The 21,042-nt window shown below is 42.9% G+C and overlaps 1 protein-coding gene across 1 annotated transcript in view; it reads right to left on the bottom strand.

Annotated features, from left to right (window-relative positions):
* Window positions 1-931: 931 nt before the first annotated feature.
* The window catches only part of BSPRY (B-box and SPRY domain containing), a 37,728-nt gene continuing 17,617 nt past the window's right edge, over window positions 932-21,042 (bottom strand). The window contains exons 2-6 of the mRNA XM_089675201.1: window positions 17,629-17,727; window positions 12,995-13,225; window positions 6,188-6,213; window positions 3,369-3,493; window positions 932-2,434 (exon numbers count right to left, since the gene is read on the bottom strand). Of these exons, the coding sequence (XP_089531327.1) occupies window positions 1,911-2,434; window positions 3,369-3,493; window positions 6,188-6,213; window positions 12,995-13,225; window positions 17,629-17,727 (1,005 nt within the window). The 3' untranslated portion in view covers window positions 932-1,910. The remainder of the gene's footprint in view (window positions 2,435-3,368; window positions 3,494-6,187; window positions 6,214-12,994; window positions 13,226-17,628; window positions 17,728-21,042) is intronic.

Genomic DNA, 21,042 nt, shown 5'->3' with positions numbered 1-21,042 from the left:
GGAGGCGGGAGGGTGTTGTGCGGGTGAGGGAGGTGGTGGAGGGCCAGGATTCGGGGAGATGTCTCCCGCGGCTAGGAGGAGGAGAAGGGTGAGAAAGGTGGCATGGGAGCGGGATGTGCAGGAGCGTGAGAAACTCCTAGTGGAGGTGTTTGGGTCAGTGGGAGAGTGGAATAATAGGAGGAGGTGGTGGGTGCCATAGAGGGGCGAAGGAAGCAGTGAGGACACAATATACAAATGTTTAGGAGGAGCAGAGGGATATAGTGAATGGATTTTGGGAATGGAGGAGAGGAAAATGAGGAGTAGAAGAGGCATTTTGGGGGTGATGAGAGCAGTAGTAGGGAGATGATAGCAATGAGGGGGAGATGTGCAAGTTTTGGGGTGGAGCAGAGGGGTAAAGAAATGGGATTTGGGAACAGAGGATAGTAGTATGAAGAGGAGTGTATTATATAAAGGTACACAGAGTGGGACTCAGGCATGTAAGAGATGATTCTTAGGGTGTTTGCTTGCAGTCTGTCCAGCATGCAGTAGAGTTTCTTGCTGTTGTTGTGTCTTTCTCCTGCTTTAGTTCAACTGCTGTGTTTAACTGCTTCGCACTCTTTCGAAGCCACACTCCGTCAGAAGCAGCACCCCCATCAGAGACTGTGCCCCCCATCAGAGTCATCAGAGTGGTGATCTTGCCATTCCCCCTGGTTTCCTATTTCAAACTGACCATGCTAGTGATAAGAAGACATCCATCCCAGCGAGGTAAGTTCTCCAACGATCAGACTTCTGCTGTCAGGTCACCGCTGTACAGCCATTGACTGGGAAGATCAGTGTACTGCTGTTTCTCCTCCCCCACCTCTCTAAGCCCCTTAGACAACTGAGAACAGAGATTATGTGATCACCTAGACATGAAAAGCACAACATTTGTGTATAGAAATATGAAAAAATATAAATATTTTTTTCTTTTTTTATATTTTTTAACTGAATAGGTTGTTTTACAAGGTGAGGGTTTACAAACACTTTAACGCGATGCACATGAAAATGAATGCGTTAAAACACTGCAGTATAAGTCAGCCCAAACATTGGTTTCTTTCCTAATTTTCAGACTTCGGTTCTGACAAAAACAATCCCAGTTTCACATGGATTTCCCATCAGTTTCTGTTCAGGGGACAATCATCACCAGGACAAACAGAAAGGGTGATCCTCCCCAAAAGGGACACAGACCACAATAACAAAATAAAAAGGTTTGGGAAAATACAACATTATGATCACAAGATGCAGCTAAAGATCATAGGAAATACGTATTTTTGTCCTATGATTTTCAGCTCTATTTAGTGACCATAATTTAGTATTTTCCTGAGCCATTCATTTTTATGGATGAATAACATTCAACCTGTAGAGCAAATAGAAGTAGATCATTAGATTTTGCCCTGAATGCACAGAACGCATGTACCAGCAGCCTGCTGGACAACAAGCTATGCTATTTTTTTCTTTATCAATACACCCCTTAGAGTCCCAGAATATGGACACATTAACGTGCAGTAATAACTCCATGGCATAATCTCAGCTATGCTCCTCTTACCTGGGAGTTTTATGTGTTCCACAGCCAAATTTGACCCTAACCTGAAACGTAGTTTAATATTATTGAAATGTTCGACATTGCCAGGGATGAACCAAAACAATATAATGTTTACTAAAGGCCAACCATAGCCTCATCTTGGAGAACATTCCTTCATAAAAACCTTGGGTCCCGAGTAGCGAGTCCTCTTATATAATAATCCATATCTTCCTGTTAAGTTCTTTATCCACATGTGTTCTTGTAACATGCCAAAAACTTAATATTTTTGCTATATTCAAGAAAAAATAAAACCTTTTATATATAAATGAGTCTTTATAAATATAAACATCTGTATTTCTGCTTCAGTAGTTTACTTCTCAAGGCTGATGCCCTCATCAGCGACTGCAAACACGGGACTGATGGGAGCTGTGAACTTGGTCTGGTGGCTGTGAAGAATGACACAAGAACCAGGATCAAAAAAGACCAGTTCTCCTCCATCGATATCCACCAAAACACCAATATGTTTGGGACTTTTCAGTAGTTCTACAACTTCATGCTGAGAGTCATGGGAAAAGCGGAAATCTGTGTCATAGCGAGAAAAAATCCAAGACACAGGGTTAAAGCCTAGCCTGGCATCATTGCCTGAGCCCTTGCGCTCAATGCTTCTGTAGGTAATACCAAGCTTGTAGGCACAGCTCTTCTCCACATTGATCTTCCAACAATGGATGCCCTTCTGGAAGGACTCATTGGCCAGACAGTTAGGCCAGTGGTCAAACCGCTCAGGCCCATCTGGATAGGTTTTGGCCTTCTTCTGGAGGAACTTCAGGGTGTTGTTTTCTGATAAGGCCAACAAGGGGCTCATGGACTTCTCATCAAAGGTCAGGTCTTCACAAGCTAAAATAGAAAGTATAATTGAATTACTAATATTGAGTGGACTTTATGATTCTATGTTGTTGTGTGGGAAGAGTTATCTTAAAAAGTACAACTGTACCTTTGAAGGGTTTTACTTTAATAAATTCCCTTCAGGACAGTGGTCTTACAATAAGTTGCCTCCACTAGATCGCCCACTAGATCTTATTAACCTTCACCCGGAATCCAGCAATCTTTATTGTATAGGACTCAACCAGAACCACAGAACCTTTCATTCCTATGTGAAAGCCTTACCCCAATCAACCACTTAAAGCACAAGTGTCAAACACAAGGCCCGTGGGCCGAATCCAGCCCTCCAGGCCATTTCATGTGGCCCTTGCACCTCTCCTGCAGGTACCCCATTGTCTCCACTCCCACCTTGTCTCAGCAGTCGGCAGCAGAGAGGAGGACAGAACTCCTCTGCCAAAAATTGATTTCCCTGACTCACGTAACAAATGTGAATATTGGAACCTCCTCTGCTCTCAAGCTGAATCCCTCCTGTGCCTTCAGTGCTTAGTCGCCCGTACTCCAGCACAGGAAAGGAAAATATCATCTGCCACACTCTGATGGTATCTCATAAATTCCAGTTTATTGAAGCCAATCACTGTACCAGTACCCACCCATGAGATCTCTCACTGACGCGTTTCACCTGACAGGGATTTACTCATAGAGAAGTCCTGTCAGATGAAACGCCTCAGAGGGGAGGTCCCATGGGCGGGGACTGTTATGGTGGTTGTCATATTCAATAAACTGAAACCTATGTGATGTCATCAGTGTGCAGCGGTTTGCTTTTTCTTTTCCTAATTTCCTGACTGTCATGCTAATCCAGTGGCTTCAGTACTTTCTGAGATGCTAACCCAGAATAAGTATGCAGATCAGGAGTTCTGCCTTTAATGATCTCCATCTAACCAGCACTAACCAGTGGTGGAGCAGAGGACGGAGGAAGCCCATAATCTGTTCAGTAGCGGACTCTGTATACAATCAATGTTAAAGTTTAACTTCTCCGACTCTTCAGGCTCCAAAATGCCTTCTGCTTCTTCTGTTCTAAAAGGAAAAAGGAATAACAGTATTACCATCATCAAATCACATTCAGTTCCAGAAACTGCTTAAAGAGAAACTGTACTGAAAGAAGTATTTAGAATGCCATTATTGAACTCCTCATGAAAATGCTAGTTACCTGGCTGCCTCTGGCTCAGTGATTTCTCAGTCACTGTCCTGGAGCAAGAATACAGCAAGCAATGTCAGAGAGAGGTCATGACATCAGGGGCGTCCCCAGGTATGTGCGGGGGGAGCGCGCCGCACCGGGTGACACCGATTGCATGGGGTGACACTGGACCCGCTCCACGAAAAGGTACGTTTTAAAGCAAGCCGACGATCCCCGCAAGATTGGATCGAATCTGCGGATTGGGGAGCCATATGGCGTCCACCCGGAAATCTACAGCATTTTGCCGGCCACCAAACGGCTATTGGCCTGGTGGCTATTGGTTAAAAACTCATCTGGAATACAACTGGACTGCGTTTCTATAGTGTGAACCGGCCCTAAAGCTTGGGGATACATGGGTCTGTTCTTTTTGATCAACCAGCAGGGTGGGCAAAAAAAACTGAGCAGATTCCTCCATCCACACAAGGGAAGTGAATGGGGGAATCATTCCCTCTGTGCTATTGTATTCTGACAGTAGGACTCCTCTGCTATCAGAATACAACGATCAGTGATGCAGCCGATTGGCTGCAGCTCTGATCAAAGAAAACTTTTGTAACAAGCCTGTTCGAGAGAGGTTGATCATTCGATCGACTTCTCACAAACAAGAACGACCATAGATGGATCAAAGTTGGGGCAGTCCCTGATGAACTGGCCAAATTTCTATCCATATATAGTCAGCTATAGCCCTGTACTCCCTATACCTGGAACGACTGTATAATATACAGTTGCAAGAAAAAGTATGTGAACCCCTTGGGATTACGTGGAGTTTTGCATGAATTGGGCATAAAATGTGCTCTGAACGTCATCTAAGTCACAACAATAGAAGAACACAGTCTGCTGAACATAATACTACACAAACGTTAGCTGTTGCCATGGTTTAATTGCACATAAAATGTAAATATTCACAGTGCAGGGAGGAAAAAGTATGTGAGGCCCTAGCTTAATGACTTCTCCCAGAGCTAATTGGAGCCAGGGGTGAGCCAACCTTGACTCCAATCAGTGTGATGATATTGGATGAATTGCTGACAGCTGTCCTGCCCTTAAAAAACACATACCTGTTTTGGGTTTACTGGTTTCAAGAAGCACTGTCTGATGTGAACCATGCTTCGCAGAAAAGAGCTCTCAGAAGACCTACGATCAAGAATTGTTGACTTGCATGAAGCTGGAAAGGGTTACAAAAGTATCTCCAAAAGCCCTGATGTTCATGTGTCCACGGTAAGACAGACTGTCTACAAATGGAGAAAGTTTAGCACTGTTGCTACTCTCCGTAGGCGTGGTCGTCCTGTAAAAATGACTGCAAGAGCACAGCGCAGAATGCTGCATGAGGTAAAGAAGAATCCCAGAGTGTCAGCTAAAGACCTACAGAAATCTCTGGCACATGCTAACATTTTTGTTGACACATCTACAATAAGGAAAACATTAAACAAGAATGGAGTACATGGGAGGACACCACGGAGGAAGCCATTGCTGTCCAAAAAGAATATTGCAGCACGTTTGAAGTTTGCAAAAGAGCACCTGGATGTTCCACAGCACTACTGGCAAAATATACTGTGGACAGATGAAACCAAGATTGAGTTGTTTGGGAAGAACACACAACACTATGTGTGGAGAAAAAAAGGCACAGCACACCAACATCAAAACCTCATCCCCACTGTAAAACATGGCGGAGGGAGCATCATGGTTTGGGGCTGCTTTGCTGCCTCAGGGCCTGGACGGATTGTTGTCATTGATGGGAAAATGAATTCCAGAGTTTATCAAGACATTTTGCAGGAAAACATACGACCATCTGTCCGCCAACTGAAGCTCCGCAGAGGATGGGTGTTGCAACAGGACAATGACCCAAAGCATACAAGTAATTCAACAAAACAATGGCTGCAACAGCACAGAATACGCCTTCTGGAGTGGCCCAGTCAGAGTCCTGACCTCAACCCGATTGAAATGCTGTGGCATGACCTTAAGAGAGCGATTCACACCAGACATCCCAAGAATATTGCTACACTAAAACAGTTTTGTGAAGAGGAGTGGTCCAAAATGACTCCAGATCGTTGTGCAGGTCTGATCTGAAACTACAGGAAACGTTTGGTTGAGGTTATTGCTGCCAAAGGAGGGTCAACCAGTTATTAAGTCCAAAGGTTCACATACTTTTTCCTCCCTGCACTGTGAATGTTTACATGTTATGTGCAATTAAACCATGGCAACATCTAATGTTTGTGTAGTATTATGTTCAGCAGACTGTGTTCTTCTATTGTTGTGACTTAGATGACGTTCAGAGCACATTTTATGCCCAATTCATGCAAAACTCCACGTAATCCCAAGGGGTTCACATACTTTTTCTTGCAACTGTACATACTGTATAAGTAGAATGAATTATATTATTACTCTGAAAAATGTAACAAATATTACATTTGTGAATTAATTGATCTATATATACATTGACCACACTATTCTCTAAATAGAAGTTAAAATGGCATGTCTTACTAATTATACCCAGATCCCTATCCTTGATGTTTTTTAAACTTACTTCACAGAAAACTCACCTTTCATCCATCTCACTTTCAGAGTTCTGGGGGAAGGAGAAAAGAGAAGAGTCAGCATACAGACACAATAAAAGTGTTGGGAATGCAGCATAAAGCGCTAGTACTCAGATGGGCTGAAGATAGCGATACATGTGGCGATTTGTAATTGATATTGATATGAGCAATCTCAAACAAGCAATTCATCATAATAAAATACCAAAGATGCAATGCACAAGGGAGAGCTCTTTCACACGGCAGCAAGGAGTGGTAAAACAGGCAGTTAAGCCATGGTTTTACCACCCCCAACCACCCACCTATGTTCTATCATTACAGCCGGATGGGGCTGAACATATTCTGCAGCCACAATACTTTGCAGTCATGAAAATGTTAATTTGTCTAGCAGAGTTGACAGGTGGCATCGCCTGTCAAACACTCTCATTAAAGTTAATAGGAGAGTACTACAACCACAAGGCAAATGCTTGGCTCACAGTTTCGGTGTGATATTTTAATACAAAACCACCCTTTGGATTAAAAAAAATAGACATTCAGAAGGAGATGGGTCCTTTTGCATCAGTGCCTATCACTCTCTGAAAAGTGATCTGTGGTGCACCACTTTTCAGAGGGCAGAAAAGCAAGAACTGACGGGCATTCAGGAGGTGATCCTATTTGGCAATCCTCTCTGAAGACGTGCGTGCGCACGAAAAGCGTAAGGAGGAGCCAATTACGCTGTGACGTCACGCCACTGGAGCATCGTGGAGCTCCGGCAGCAATCTTTAGTTGTGGACGGTTAGTCCAGACTCTGCTTGCTTTTACACCATTACTTTGATGCATCTCTTAATCGTTTACCCCTTAATAAATTACTTTTTTATTATACTATACTATGGGCATTCCTGTTTCAAACTCCCTCACGGAATATTGATTTTCAGACGCCCAGAACTAGTTTCCAGTATCCAGAGAGGGAGCCTCCTATACACCCTGTGAGCTGCACCCATCCATCCCGTAAGGGGAACTCTGGCTGTCCCTGGATCATCATTTAAAGCCCCAGGACCCATCCACCTTGAGAGGGAAGTCACTCCTGCACTTGACCTGTTCCTGATGATCCCTTGATGACATCTGGATATATATCTTAATGCGCATTTAAACTGCGCGTCCAGTGAGTGCCCATTTATTCCATTATTGAATGCACAAGCACAAACCTATCAAGGAAACTGGAATTTTAGGAGCACTGAAAGTCACCTTTGAACTGCTAATCATTTATACTTTTTATGTTGTTTTTACACATTTTTATTCATCATATGGACTTTACACCTTTATATTAGAATCATATTATTATACGTTTTTAGTGCTGCACTCTCCTTTTATACCTGTTTTATTGGTACGATATGATCCATCAGTTATAAATGTAAACAATCTTTTAAAGATGATCATTTATTCAGCCCAAATAACCACTGGAACTCTAACACGCAGATACAGTATTTGTTTTATAAGTCAGAGGCAAGCAACATAATGGCTGATCGTCAAGGCAGAACTTGATCAAAAGCACATCAAATCGACCGAATGAAAGATCTTTGGTTTGTGATTTTTATTCATTTAGATCAGTGTATGCGTACTGAATAATTGGTTGCATGATCATGTCAATACGCATGTGGCTGACTAAGAGAAATCTTGTTTTAATAACATCATGTTGCTAATAATCAGCCCGTGTATGGAGAGTTCACAATTTCTCCACTGGACCTTTTACCATGCATATTATTTGGGTGAGCTGGGAAATCTCCTAAATCTGACTGCCTACATAGGTGTTACGTAATTTTTGTGTCCAATCTGTGATCTGGAAATTTGGAAGGAGCATTGGAAAATCAGATCATTTAAAGTTGCCTTTATACTTGTATTGCTAGATTGGGGGATTTCTATATTGGGGCTCTTGCACATGAGCTCCAAAAACACCACATTTGTAGGCGTTCAAGCATTTTATTACTTTCTTTTTTTACTGCCAGAATTGCAGCCTAATGCTTACAATGGGCCTGTACACACAAGTGCATAAATCTTAGTAAACTAGCGCCGTGTTTAGATCAGTAAGGAAAAAAAAACCTGAGTTAGTGGTCAGCATTTCAGACACATTTATGTGAATACATACAAATATGTGTTTAACCACTTGCCCTCCAGAGGATTTACCCCCCTTCCTAACCAGACCATTTTTTGCGAAACGGCACTGCGTAACTTTAACTGACAATTGCGCGGTCATGCAACACTGCACCCATATTAAATGTGTGTCCTTTTTTCCCACAAATAGAGCTTTCTTTCGGTGGTATTTCGGTGGTCACCTGTGCATTTTTTTATTTGTTGCGCTATAAACAAAAAAAGACTGACAATTTTGAGAAAAAACAATATTTTCGACTTTTTGCTATTAAACATGTCCAGTAAAAAAATTTAAAAAATCAAATTTCATCATAAATTTAGGCCAAAATGTATTCTGCTACATGTCTTTGTTAAAAAAAATTCCAATACGTGTATATTAATTGATTTACGTGAAGGTTATAGCGTCTACAAATGTACAAATGGCGGTATGAATACTGAATTTATTTTTATATATAGTAGTAATGGTGATGATCAGTGACTTATTGCGGGACTGCAGCAGGTATTCTAACACTGGGGGGGACTGACAGTCACTGACATCCCCAGTTACACCAATACAGTGATAGGTGCTAATAAAAAGCACTGACACTATATTAATGACACTGGGCAGGAAGGGGTTAACATCTGGGGTGATCAAAGGGTAATCTGTGTGCAGATTCACTGTGTGCAGTGTGCTGTGTTTCACTGTGTATGCACATGCTATGCAGAGCAATACAAAGCAGTTTGCAGGAGCTGACGGGAGAGATCTATATTGTTTACATACAGACCTCTCCCCCATCAGCGATACTCCGGATGCCAGCGGGGAATCACCGGCTGAGACCAGGTGATCGACAGCTGAGGCCGCCACTGGTGGCGCAGGTAGGGCACCGTGCGTGTGCCCCCTACCTGGAAATGCGAAATCACGTATATATACGTGATTTTGCGCAGCCCTGCTGCCCTGTAGCAGTATTTCTGCTATAGGGTGGTGGGAAAGCGGTTAAATCACACCTCCTCTATATTATTTAGCATTGTGGGAAGCAGAAGAATGTTTAAGTAGGTAAGCACACACATACACATGTAAACAGGCACATTATTTGGACAACACTATATGGATGTTTTTCGGGCAGGAACTTTCTGCCAGGAGGATTCAGTGTTAACACATCAGTATTGTGTGCAAGGACCTTTTAACATAAGGGTGCCTCATCCAGCAGAATACAGGTTTTCATATTATCACTCACTATAACTGTCTCCCTCAATTGCCTTGTCATGTTGCAATTTGGCAGCAGAGTCAATCTGCTGATCTCTTAAACACGAGCAATAAATCAATATTCTGGTCATGAATGCCTTTATAGCTTTATCACATCTCATCCCAACAGGGAAGGTCAGTTTGGAATACTCCGATAACAACACCAATGGTTCACTGGTGTTTAATTCATGACCTGGTTATATAAGCTGGAAATCCCATTTCACCTTCAAAAACCTGATCAAAAGCTTACATTTGATTGGTTGAATTTATCTTATATGTGGCTGTTTTTTTTTTTTGGGGGGGGGGGACAGGTTATGGTGAGGTTGACTTATAGTAGAACTATAGGCAAAACGTATTTTTCTTCATTTTGGATAGAGCAAGAGAGGGTTATAACCCTTGTCAGATTTTTTCTCACCATCCGTGTCCAGTTGTGGAGATTTACCATCATTTCCTGTTTCACAGCCAAATAGGAAGTGAAAGCAAATTCCTGAAAATTAAGAGAATTTCTTGGGGACCCCCAGGTCACCAGAACTAGTGCCCCCATTGCAAGATATCCCCGCTATTACTTTTCTGGGGACAGCTCAAAATTTTCTTTTACTGTCCCTTTTAATGATAATGGTAAACAGGACAAATAGAGAGAGTCTCCCTAACGGTGGTAAAGACAGCAATAAAAATTGACAAGTGCTCTAATTCCTCTGCACTCTATCCACAACTAAAAAAAAACGTTTTGCCTTTAGTTATACTTGAAACAGTATTTTTTCTTTCTTATATTGAGCTCTGTGGTGCAGTGCTAAGTCGATCCCCAGTGAACAAGAAAGCTGGTCCTCAAGTACTTGGTGAGGGTTCTCTCCAGGCTCCCCCAAAAAAATCAAAGTCGGCAGCTACAAATACTGTAGCTGCTGACTTCTAATATAAGGACACTTACCTATCCAGGGATCCAGCAATGTCCTCACCCGAGCCGAATCCTCAATCAGCTTCGGGTGCAGGGTCAGGATCTTAGGTAAGGAAAACCGGCAGTAAAAACTTCCTGCTTCACAGCCAGTTTCCTACTGCACTTGCGCTTCCACTGAGCCACGCTTTGTGAATGGTCCAGCAGTCTTCTGGGACCTGTGATGTGTCCCAGAAGGCTGCAGAGGGAAAGAGGAGGGGCCAAACTTCCTCACAGATTGGCGCGGCGATCTGACCTGGAAGTGGGAGCGGGTACCTGTCAAATCAGATACCCCCTCCCCCCCAAAAAAAGTCCCAAATGTGGCAATGGAGAGGGGGAGGATGCAAACAAGTGGAACTTCCCCTTTTGGGTGAAGTTCCACTTTAAGCATGTAGGAAGGGGCAGTTATCTTCGCTGTAGGTGGTCGTCCACAACAGCAATGCAGATGGGGGAGGAAGTTCTGAGGAAGTGAGTTTCTCTATGATTTCCCTGGGGACTTGGGACAGGGATCTAGCTGGATGTTCGTGCCCCATGTGACCCCGGCAGTCATCTTGGGTCAGACAGAGTCTATTCAAGACCCCTTGGTTTGGCACGCTTTATGGTGGCTAGTTTAGGGATAGGTTCCTCAACTGCCAGGGATAGTGCTGAGCCTTAGAGAGAGGTTCTGGATGAGTAGGGAGAGCGCAGGGACTATGTCTACCTCATCAGGAAGTTTCCCCTCTGGGTTGGACTGGCCAGGCTGCATGTGGCAGACACGGTCAGCATCCTTTCGGACCACTGTCTCACCACAAACAGTTGTAAGGGACACCGGATGGTGATCTTTCCCACCGGGCCTGTTTGTACAAATTAACTCTTTTACAATATATTGTTTCTAGCAATCGGGACTTTGTGTGTTCACTGTCTGCCACACCACACTGCACCTACCCAACAAGCAGGGCATACATGCACAGTTTTTTTTTTCACCCACCGAAAAAAAAAATAACGTGCAGATTCCTGCATCCACACAAGCAATGATGATACATGGATATCCCCCACTGTGCGATTGTATTCTAATAGGGAGGACTCCCTCCTTGGCAGAATACACAGAGCAGAGCTGCACCCATTGGCTGCAACCACTGATTGAATGCAGATATTCCAGCATGACTGTTCAACTGAAGCTAGTCGCTACACAAAGGCCGAAGCAAGGAACTGGATGATTTTCGGTATAAGTGTACCTGGCTTTAAACTATGTAAAACCATTTTTTTTTGTTATGAATAGGTTTTATTTATTAGACATATGTATATAGAGCTGTCAATTTACGCAGCGCTTTACGTTATTGTACAGTCATATCAGTTCCTAACCCTCAAGGGTGTAAAATCTAAGGTCCCTAACTCACATTCATATATACACATACTAGGGCCAATTTAGACAGGAGCCAACTAACCTACCAGCATGTCTTTGGATTGTTGGAGTAAACTAGAGTACCCAGAGGAAATCCACGCAGGCACAGGGAGAACATGCAAACTCCAGGCAGGTGGTGCCGTGGTTGGGATTCAAACCAACGACCCTAGTACTGCCAGGTGAAAGTGCTAACCATTTAGCCACTGTGCTGCCCCATGAGGAAGAGATAAGACCATCTGTCCAGTTTGTCTTGCTGTCAGAGTCCCCATTGGGGAGATTCACCTTTCTATTTGTACTGGCAACCATTGTCAGCAAAAGCAGAAAATAAGGTGAAAGGCAAAATTTTAGCATTGGCCCAGAAAAGGTAGTAAAAGGAAAGCTTCTAATGGGGACACTTGTTCTGGAGACAGCTGTCTAAAGGGGAAATGCCTCTAAATTTGGAAAATTTCCACTAACTTCCTGTTGCATCTGAGGCAGGAAGTGAAAAGAAATTTCTCAGTGGTACACAGCAAACAAATAAATAAATAACTCTTTACAAAACTCTGTCCAAAACTGGCTATACATACACTTTAAAGGAACCAAAATGTCCTCTATTATTCAGTGAGAAATACAGTAGAGCCCAGGGGCGGACTGACCATTTGGAAACTCGGGCACTGCCCGAGGGCCCGACCCCGGGCAATAGGGGATCATGGGGCCCCTGTGTCCTTGCCCAAACTCAAAAAAGCCTATGAAAAAGGTACCAGGGGCATCTCATGGGGCCCCCTATTGACCCCAGTAGGGGACCCCATGAGATGCCCCTGGTACCTTTTTCATAGGCTTTTTTGAGTTTGGGCAAGGACATAGGGGCCCCATGATCCCCTATTGCCCGGGGGCCCCATGAGTTGTCAGTCCGCCCCTGGTAGAGCCTTTTTATAACTAAAGTTGGAGAGAAGAAAACAATTCACTCCAGTGCAGAGCAACAAAGTGAGAACTTGGTTATAGATTCATGTGACAGAACCATTCAACACAATACATTCTCACAGCCCAGGGCTTCTGAGAATCATGAGCAGCCGTTGGGAAAGCTCCCATGACCTCCTCGTTTTGACATGCATATGTATGAAAGTTCTCAGTATACAATAGAAGACAGTGGGCTTTCCCACCATAGAATACACCTGCACTCACGATCAGGCTGAGGTCATCCATCTTGGTCAGTACATCCACCAGATAGTTCCTGATGCTGGACAGTTTTTTTGAAGACTCGGTCCAGTGGGCTCTCTGGGTGAGAATACCCTGCTGTACTCGCTCCTCCTCCGCATGGACTTCCTCCAGTAGGCGTTGCTCTTCGTTCTCACACACATTGCGGATGAACATCAGGCGCTGGATGATCATTTCACGGGAGGCCCGGGCTGTGTTCTATAGAAGGGGAAGACAGAATGTAAGTTATCTTAAAGTAGAACTATAGGCAAAACTTTTTTTTTCATTTTGAATAGAGTAAGGGAAAGTTATAATCCTTATCAGTTTTATTTTGCCAATTATGGCCCTCAGCCTGATTGTGAGTGGAGGTGTTTTCTATGGTGGGAAAGCCACGTGTCTTATTTTGTATATTGAGAACTTTTATACACTGCTCAAAAAAATTAAAGGAACACTTTTTAATCAGAGTATAGCATCAAGTCAAATAAACTCCTGGGATATTGATCTGATCAGTTAAGTAGCAGAGGGGGTTGTTAATCAGTTTCAGCTGTTTTGGTGTTAATGAAATTAACAACAGGTGCACTAGATGGGCAACAATGAGACGACCCCCAAAACAGGAATGGTTTTATAGGTGGAGGCCACTGACATTTTTTTCCCTACTCATCTTTTCTTACTGTTTTCTCTAGTTTTGCATTTGGCTAGGATCAGTGTCACTACTGGTATCATGAGGTAATACCTGGACCCTACAGAGGTTGCACAGGCAGTCCAACTCTTCCAGGATGGCACATCAATACGTGCCATTGCCAGAAGGTTTGCTGTGTCTCCCAACACAGTCTCAAGAGCATTGGGGAGATTCCAGGAGACAGGCAGTTACTCTAGGAGAGCTGGACAGGGCTGTAGAAGGTCCTTAACTCATTAGCAGGACCGGTATCTGCTCCATTGTGCAAGGAGGAACAGGATGAGCACTGCCAGAGCCCTACAAAATGACCTCCAGCAGGCCACTGGTGTAAATGTCTTTGACCAAACAATCAGAAACAGATTTCAAAAGGGTGGCCTGAGGGCTCGATGTCCTCTAGTGGGCCCTGTGCTCACTGCCCAGCACCATAGAGCTCGATTGGCTTTTGCCATTGAACACCAGAACTGACAGGTCCACCACTGGCGCCCTGTGCTTTTCACAGATGAGAGCAGGTTCACCCTGAGCACATGTGACAGACGTGAAAGGGTCTGGAGAAGCCGTGGAGAATGTTATGCTGCATGTAACATCGTTCAGCATGACTGTTTTGTTGGTTGTCAGTGATGGTCTGGGGAGGCATATTCATGGATGGATGCACAGACCGCTACAGGCTAGACTAGCCTTTCTTAACCAGGGTGCGCAGGCACCCTGGGGTGCCTTGAGGTTTCTTCAGGGGTGCCTTGGTAAAATGTCTAGAAATTGCCCAAAACTTGTATACAAACCAGCGTATGGAACAAGCCTGCCTTTTAGTTACGCAAAGCCACAGATTTTCATTGAGCACTATTACAACCTTCTAGCCGCTGGAGTCCTGACAACCAATGACATCATCAGTTGATAAGGAGGATGTCAGCTGCCTGCACAGCATCCTAGTTTGACTCTCCTGTGCCCCTCTCCATCAGTGCTGGGGTCACATCAGCTCAGTGAGGGAGAAGAGAAACACTGGAATACTACTCAGTACCTATGGGCAAAAATGTACTTGCTTTGGAAGAATAAATTACCTTTAATGTTGGGTATCCTAGATGCATGGATGTTGCTGCGTTATATAAAACTATTAGAATAGTTTTTAACATTTTAGAATGGGATGCCTTGGGACTGTCCATGATTTTAAAGGGTGTCTTGACTGAAAAAAGGTTGAGAAATACTGTGCTAGACAATGGCACCATGACTGCAATTAGGTATCGGGATGAAATCCTTGGACCCATTGTCAGACCCTACGATGGTGCAGTGGGTCCTGGGTTCCTCCTGGTGCACGACAATGCCCAGCCTAATATGGCGAGAGTATGCAGGCAGTTCCTGGAGGATGAAGGAATTGATACCACTGAATGGACCCCATGATCGCCTGACCTAAATCCAATAGAACACCTCTGGGATATCATGTTCCAGTCCATCCGACAATGCCAGGTTGCACGTCAGACTGTCCAGGGACTCAGCGATGCCCTGGTCCAGATCTGGGAGAAAATACCCCAGGACACCATCTGTTGTCTCATTAGGAGCATGCCCAGACGTTGTCAGGCATGCATACAAGCACATGGGGGCCATACAAACTTCTGAGTACCATTTTGAGTTGCTGCAATGAAATTTCAGCAAAATGGACTTGCCTGCTGCATCATTTTTTCACTTTGATTTTCAGTGCATATTTGAATTCAGTCCTCTGTAGGTTGATAATTTTAATTTCCATCAAATGATGGGGCATCCTTACGTTCCTAACACATTACCCAGTCCATATCACTATAGATATCCAGCATGATATTTTTCTCCATTGAGATCTTATATGTTTTTAAAGTGCTCCTTTAATTTTTTTGGAGCAGTGTACATATGAATGTCAAAATGAGAAGATTTCCTATTACTTCCTGTGCCAGAGTCAAAACAGGAAATGAGAGGAAATCCCTCCAAAGGGACAAAATCCTGGGTTGTCACTAAGGTCATCAGAACCAGTGTCCCCATTGGAAGATTTCCCTGCTATTGTTATGGTCACAACCCATAGATTGGCATTTTTTACCTCACTTTTGGTGATAATGGTCACCAGGACAAAACTCCCCAATAGGGCCACAGACAGCAATAAAAATCTGACAGGTGTTGCAATCCCGCTACACTCTGTCAAACTTTTTTAAAAAATGTAACTTTAGTTATAGTTTAAGAGCTGGGGGACATGTGTAAAGCATGTAAAAAAAAATTAAGAACAGCGGACATCCAAACTTTAATTTCAATTTTAGGCAGACCTAATATTTTTTATGTCTCTGAGAATTGCGAGCTTAAAGATAAATTCCAGGTATGGATATTTTTACATAATTAAAGTTGGTTGTAAAGGCTCAAGGTTTTTAACCTTCATGCACTCTATGCAGCAACCCCCCCCCCCACTCAATACTCACCTGAGCCCCATCTTCTGCCGTTGTCAATCACAGCCAGTGAGCCAATGAGGAGAGAGGGGGTGAGACCAAGCTGCGGCTCTGTATGTGAATGGACATGTAGAGTAGGGGCTCGGGAGCTAGCCTACTTAGGTGCCCCCATAACTAGCTGCTTGCTCTGGGGACACTTGGCAGGTGGGAGGGGCCAATAGCGCCGGAGGGGTTCCCGACAAGAGGAGGATTGAGGCTGCTCTGTGCTGCTCTGTGCAAAACCAATGCACAGAGCAGGTAAGTTTTGATATTTTTTTAAAACAAATTGGCTTTAATATCACTTTAAGTTTCAACCAATGTAGCTACACATACTCTATCTGTGGGATCCCCCTGGAAGCTAGAAATCACTAAAGTAGACACCCCTAGTCTAGCAATCTCCACTTGCTTCCAGGTCCTGTACTGAGTGGCCACCCTACTGCATTCTGAACACAAGAGGTCAGCTGCTCAGTACAGGAGCCATTTAGAGATCACTTCAAATTTTCTCAATGAATACAAAATGTTCTCTGATTGGAGAAGGTGGAGAAGTGGGGCAGTGACATCACATTCTCCACCTCATCCAATCAGAGAATGCTTTGCATCCACTGAAAAAAATGCAAAGCGACCTCCGAATGGCTGCCATGCAGAATGGCCAAACTCCTGTGTTCCCAGTGCAGCAGGACAGCCACTGAGCATGGGACCCAGGAGCTAGTGAAGATCACTGGAGTAACGGTCTACTCCAGCTTCTAGAGGGATCCCACAGGTATGATATATACATAGCTACATTGTTCCAAGCTGGACCAATGTAATTATGTAAAAATATCCATATAACTGGAATTCTTCTTTCAAGCCCAACTCCAGCCACAAGGATTTTCTTTGTGGAAGGGGTTCAACCACTGAAGGCTTTTTTTATTGCACAGCAACAAAATATTACCAGAGGTTCTATACTTCCTGATTTTATTTAAAAAAATGAAAAACAAACGGAGTTGGTTTATGAGGTTTGCAAACCCTTACATAGGATTCAGACACTCTTTTTTGATTTTGGATTGGTGTTATTTTATAAGGAATGCAAACAGAAGCATGGAAACTTCAATGATTTCCTTTGAAGACAATATACATGTACTGTATAAATGAAAATGGAAGTCCAGTCAAAATGTTTCACGAGACAGAGTGGCGAATGGTTGGTTTCTCTACCAGTGACCCCACTGAGGAGACTTTTTTCTCATTTCCTGTTCCAGAGACACAGCAAGAAGTGAAAGGAAACCATCCTAAAGTGAGAATATCCACATTTTATTGATGTCAGTGGAGTGTCTCTATAGGAAGATTTTCCTCTCTATTCTGGTGACAGTCGTAAGATTTTAAATAGAGGTCACCAGGACAAACAGGCAGAGTAAACCTCCCAAACAGATACCCAGACGGCAGAAAAAACCTTCCCAAGTCTATTCAAGCAAAAAAAAGAAAGAAAAGGATTTAAATAATGTATACATGAATGGAACTGTTCTGCAAAAAAACATTATTACCGCCACACGTGGAATCCTTGATGGCAAGGCGTCTGCAAGATATTTCTCGATCCCAGCTGTCCGCAGCTGCAACTTCTCACACTGATCGACAATCTTGTTCTAAAAAGATAAATAAATTCTTTAGTAATTCCATAGCATTTATTTAAACATCATCCTTCCCTAGTCAAGACACACCCTTTTGTACAAGCCCCAACCCTGTAGTTGTGATTTTTTTTTTCAAGTAATTTATTTTATCTACTGGAGGCAACATATGCTCTGTTTTTTTACAAAAAATTATTTTTACCTGTACATTAAACCAAAAAAAAGATGGATGGTTTCATGTTCCCTGAGCTGTAAAGCAGGGCTCGAAAAATCCCAGGCACCAGGTCACTATGGCTACTAGACATACCATCCTGGTGCCTGGGCTTTTGGCACCAGGTGTGTGATTCTGCATTTCCAGGTAGGGCGCATGTGCGTGCCTGCCCAGCAGCAGTCTCACTGGCTCCCTTGGGTCCCAGCCAATGATTCATGGATCAACGGAGTGAGTGACAGGAGAGAGATCTGTGTTGTAAACAACACAGATCTCTCTACTGACAGCAGGTATGTGCTGATTTCTGTCCTCCTGCACAGCAGGGAGACAAAAACCAGCACATCCCTTAATAAAAAATAAAAAAAAATACACTGTGCAGTTACATTACACTCCCTTGGCACACAGTTAACCCTTTGATTGCCCCAGAAGTTAACCCCTTCCTACCCTGTATAATTAGTAAAGTGACAGTGCAATAATAGCATATATTGGTGTCACTAGTGATGTCAGTGTAAGTTATCCAGTGTCGGAATGCCCGTCGTACTATCACAGTCCATCTACAAGTCCCTGATAGCCGCCATTACTAGTATAACAACAAGCATTAAAAAAAGCCCAGTATATATACCATCATTTGTAGACGCTATAATTTTCATGCAAACCAATTAATATACACTTATTGGGAATTTTTTTTTCACTGAAGACATGTAGCAGAATACATTTTGGCCTAAATTTATGAAGATATGGGATGTGTTATGTGTTATGGGATATGTTTTTTAGCAAAGAGTAAAAAAATATTTTTTTTTCAAAATTTTCAGTCTCTTTTTGTTTAGCGCAAAAAGTTAAAAAGAAAACAGTAGTGATCAAATACCACCAAAAGAAAGCTCTATTTGTGTGAAAATTATATCAATTTCATTTGTGTACAGTGTTGCATCACCGCGCAATTGTCAGTTGAAGTAGTGCAGTGTCGTATAGAAAAAAATGGCCTGGTCATGAAGGGGTAAGTCTTCCAGAGGTCAAGTAGTTACCATCTAAAAACTAATATTTTGGGGGGGGTTTCTTCAAATGCTGGCTCCTCTGTGTATCCTCCACCACTTCCCCCAGTGGATCCGCTGCTGCTGCGCAGAAATGTTCTCCTGCACTCCCCTTTCCTTCAGCATTACCCAATCCCTGCGCATCCTGGTTATAAAGCTTCATTAGTAAAAAAAAAAAGTCTCGTAAATTTTTTTAGTTTGCTACTTTATTCAAAGCAAATTTGTTAAGCCCTGCTGTAAAGGGTCTTCTGACTCCTCTCAGAATTCCCTACACCTTTGTCTCTCTGCAGTTCTCTTCCTGAATTCAGTCACAAATATCCAGAAATGACCAGAAAAAGGAAAATAAAAGAAGTTCACAATTTCAACGGTTTTAAATGACGCTGTCACTAGAATTGTTTTTTTCTCTAAAATGCCTCCTGCAACTAAAAATCAAGACTACTTACCTCTCCATTGGGTGGTGACTCCCATCTTTTTGCTCTTAAAAAGGTAAAGCGGTATTAAGCACAAAAATAAAAATTTCATATATTTCAGCTTACCGAACCTTAAAGGGATAGTTCACCTTTACCAAAAAGCTGTCCATGCAGTTAAAGGGTGTCTGTAGATAAAATCAAACTGTGCAACTCTGACTAAAGTTTATCCACTCGCCCTCCAGAGGATTTACCCCCCCCCCCCCCTTCCTGAGCAGGCCATTTTTTGCGATACGGCGCTGAGTTACTTTAACGGACAATTGCGTGGTTATGCAATTCTGTACACAAATTAAATTCACATCCTTTTTTCCCATAAATAGAGCTTTCTTTTGGTGGTATTTGATCACCTCTGCAGTTTTTTATTTTTTGTGCTATAAACAAAAAAAGACCGACAATTTTGAGAAAAAAACAATAATTTTGACTTTTTGCTATAAAACATATCCAGTCAAAAAAAATTTTAAATCAAATTTTGTTATAAATTTAGGCCAAAATGTATTCTGCTACATGTCTTTGCTAAAAAAAAATCCCAATACGTGTAAATTAATTGGTTTATGTGAAAGTTATAGCGTTTACAAATGGCGGAATATATGCTGGAATTTTTTTTTTTATACTAGTAATGGCGGCGATCAGTGACTTATAGCAGGAGTGTGGGGGGCATTCTGACACTTGGTGGGAACTCACTGTCACTGATATCCCCAGTGACACTAATACAGTGATTGGTGCTAATAAAAAGCACTGACACTGTACTAATGACACTGAGCAGGAAGGGGTTAACATCTGGGGCGATCAAAGGGTTAACTGTGTGCTGTTTTACTATGTGGGCTGTGAGTTTTACTGTGTAAGCATACTGCTTTGTATGGCTGTGCTATGCAGAGCCATACAAAGCAGTGTGCAGGAGCTGACGGGAGAGATCTGTATTGTTTACATACGGATCTCTCCCCTGTCGGTGATACACAGCGATCGCCGGTTGATTGCAGGGAATCACCAGCTGGGACCCGGTGATTGACAGGTGAGGCCACCAATATATATATATATATATATATATATATGTATGTGTGTGTGTGTGATTTTTCGCAGCCCTGCCTCCCTGTAGCAGTATTTCTGCTTTAGGGCAACAGAAAAGTGGTTAAACAAAAACATATCCACTCTTTCCAGACTTCTTTTTCTGTTTGCTCCATCTCTCATCCCCTCGCTCTCGGTTTATCTCATCCCTCTGGTGTATAGAATCTCATGTCTGCTCCATATTCTCACCAGGCTGGTTATTCTGGCCACTTTCTCTGCTTCTTCCTCCTATGGTTTTTTTTTTTTCGTTTTGGAAATGCTCTTCTACTCACACCAAACCTGTATAATGTGTTGGACGGATCATTCTGTAAATTGTGACAATTCCATTGTGTTGTCTATGTTTGTATATCCAATTACTGGAAGTAGATGCAGCTCTGTGCAGATCATTTGAAGTACTTTTTACTCTTTCAGTCGACTTTTGCTGAAGGCATTGGGTGGACAATTGTTGAGCTTTTTGCTCTTCCCATATTCCTCTTAAAGTGGAACATTGAGTTGGGTGGGCTTTTGTGATAATGTGCACATATTCATGGCATCCATGCAAATTGTGAAAGATTTGTCTCCCAAAGTG

The sequence above is a fragment of the Staurois parvus genome, unplaced genomic scaffold (assembly GCF_062004578.1).
Source record: "Staurois parvus isolate SC_StPar_1 unplaced genomic scaffold, SC_StPar_1.0 ptg000154l, whole genome shotgun sequence".
Lineage (NCBI taxonomy): Eukaryota > Metazoa > Chordata > Amphibia > Anura > Ranidae > Staurois > Staurois parvus.
The sequence above is the reverse complement of the archived record's forward strand: the minus strand, read 5'-3'. Positions and strand labels throughout refer to the sequence as shown.